The following is a 1,423-nucleotide window of genomic DNA, read 5'->3' on the forward strand; positions in this document are numbered from 1 at the left end:
AATATTCATGCCCTTGTGCTTCCTGACCGAGTGTACCACTTTTGCGACGCAGGGGGGATACTGAGCATCCTCAACGTAGGGAATGGAAACCTTGCCCTTCGCTCAGCCGTGGACACGCCCGAGATCGCAGCTTACCTCGGGCCCAGGTCGTGGGACTGGGACCTGCACTATAAGTTTCAGTATCGAAACGGGTAAGCTAATGGAGGTTGTACAGGGATAGCATTAGGGTGCGAATGACTTGTTCCGGTTAATTGAACAGTGTGTTAACCAAGCGACTTCCGTCCTGAAGCGATTTATATCAGGATATCTCTTTTCCCTTCCAGGAGCACACTTCAGGAAGTTATGGAAAGTACACTAGCCAGTCATCGTGAGTACTTTGATGTATATAACGTTGAAGACTTCATCCAACTTAAAGGCTGGAGTACGATACTTGTGGATGTTAACGCGGCGACCAGTATCGGTAAGTTAGGGACAATGAAGTCAAAAGCATAAGTTGGGATGGAGGACACAAACACATGCATGAAAGCAGGAACGCCCTAGCCCAGTGTTAAGCTGATATTGCTGAAAGGGTGGAATTGAAATATTTGAATACTAACGGGATATGCCACGAAAGTACGTACGATCCAAGTTTCTCAACAAACACTTTTTTTTTTTTTTTAGACCTTCCATCTGGTGGGAATCTGGAGATGGACTTGGAGATGTTAGAAGCCCCGAAGAACATTCCATGCATTGATGAAATTGGCCTCCTGGTGCTTGTTATTGACCCTCAGAATAAAACCAAAGATTCCAACATGACAAACAATGTAGCTGTTTTGCCAGTTGGTTTATCCTGCCAAAGTAGTGAGTCTCTGTTCCATTAGTTTTGTGTATTTATTCATTCATTTGTTTAGTTCTATGTGCTCGCTCAGCAGGTTCCTTGTAAGTAAATAATTTCTTTGAGATTATGTACTTACAAGGAACAGTCAAAGAGTGACCAGTAGAGTTGCATGAAAACCAATGAAGTTCAAATGGCATACATACCATTTTGGAAAGAAAGAACATATTTTCAAAGCTGTAAGAATATTTATGATATGTCACTGGAAGAGTTAAAAGGTATGAAACGTAACTGTACGTAATTGATAACGATAAGGATTAATAATACCATAGTGACATTAAGGACCAGGAATTCCCTTTAAACAAGCGTTGACCAAACTTCTTCTCCGCAACAGATTCCTTGGACCCTAGCTTTGATACTCCGAACTGCTTAGTCATTCCCAACTTGAACCACGACGGCAGGAGCGCCACTATGATCATGAAGAGATTTGGAGACACCGAGGCATACGAATTCAAGGTGAGTTAATGGGAGGGACAGATACAGGCGCTTTCATGGGAAAGACACGGGGCGAGGGTGAGGGAGGCTGAGATACTGTAGTATAAAGTTTCG

The 1,423-nt window shown here is 43.1% G+C and overlaps 1 protein-coding gene across 1 annotated transcript in view; it reads left to right on the forward strand.

The window, feature by feature from the left end:
• The window catches only part of LOC119586003, a 5,741-nt gene that overhangs the window by 2,051 nt on the left and 2,267 nt on the right, over positions 1 to 1,423 (forward strand). Inside the window, exons 6-9 of the mRNA XM_037934715.1 lie at positions 53 to 191; positions 324 to 460; positions 661 to 840; positions 1,209 to 1,330. Coding sequence (XP_037790643.1) covers positions 53 to 191; positions 324 to 460; positions 661 to 840; positions 1,209 to 1,330 — 578 coding nt within the window. The remainder of the gene's footprint in view (positions 1 to 52; positions 192 to 323; positions 461 to 660; positions 841 to 1,208; positions 1,331 to 1,423) is intronic.

The sequence above is a fragment of the Penaeus monodon genome, chromosome 20 (genome assembly GCF_015228065.2).
Source record: "Penaeus monodon isolate SGIC_2016 chromosome 20, NSTDA_Pmon_1, whole genome shotgun sequence".
Lineage (NCBI taxonomy): Eukaryota > Metazoa > Arthropoda > Malacostraca > Decapoda > Penaeidae > Penaeus > Penaeus monodon.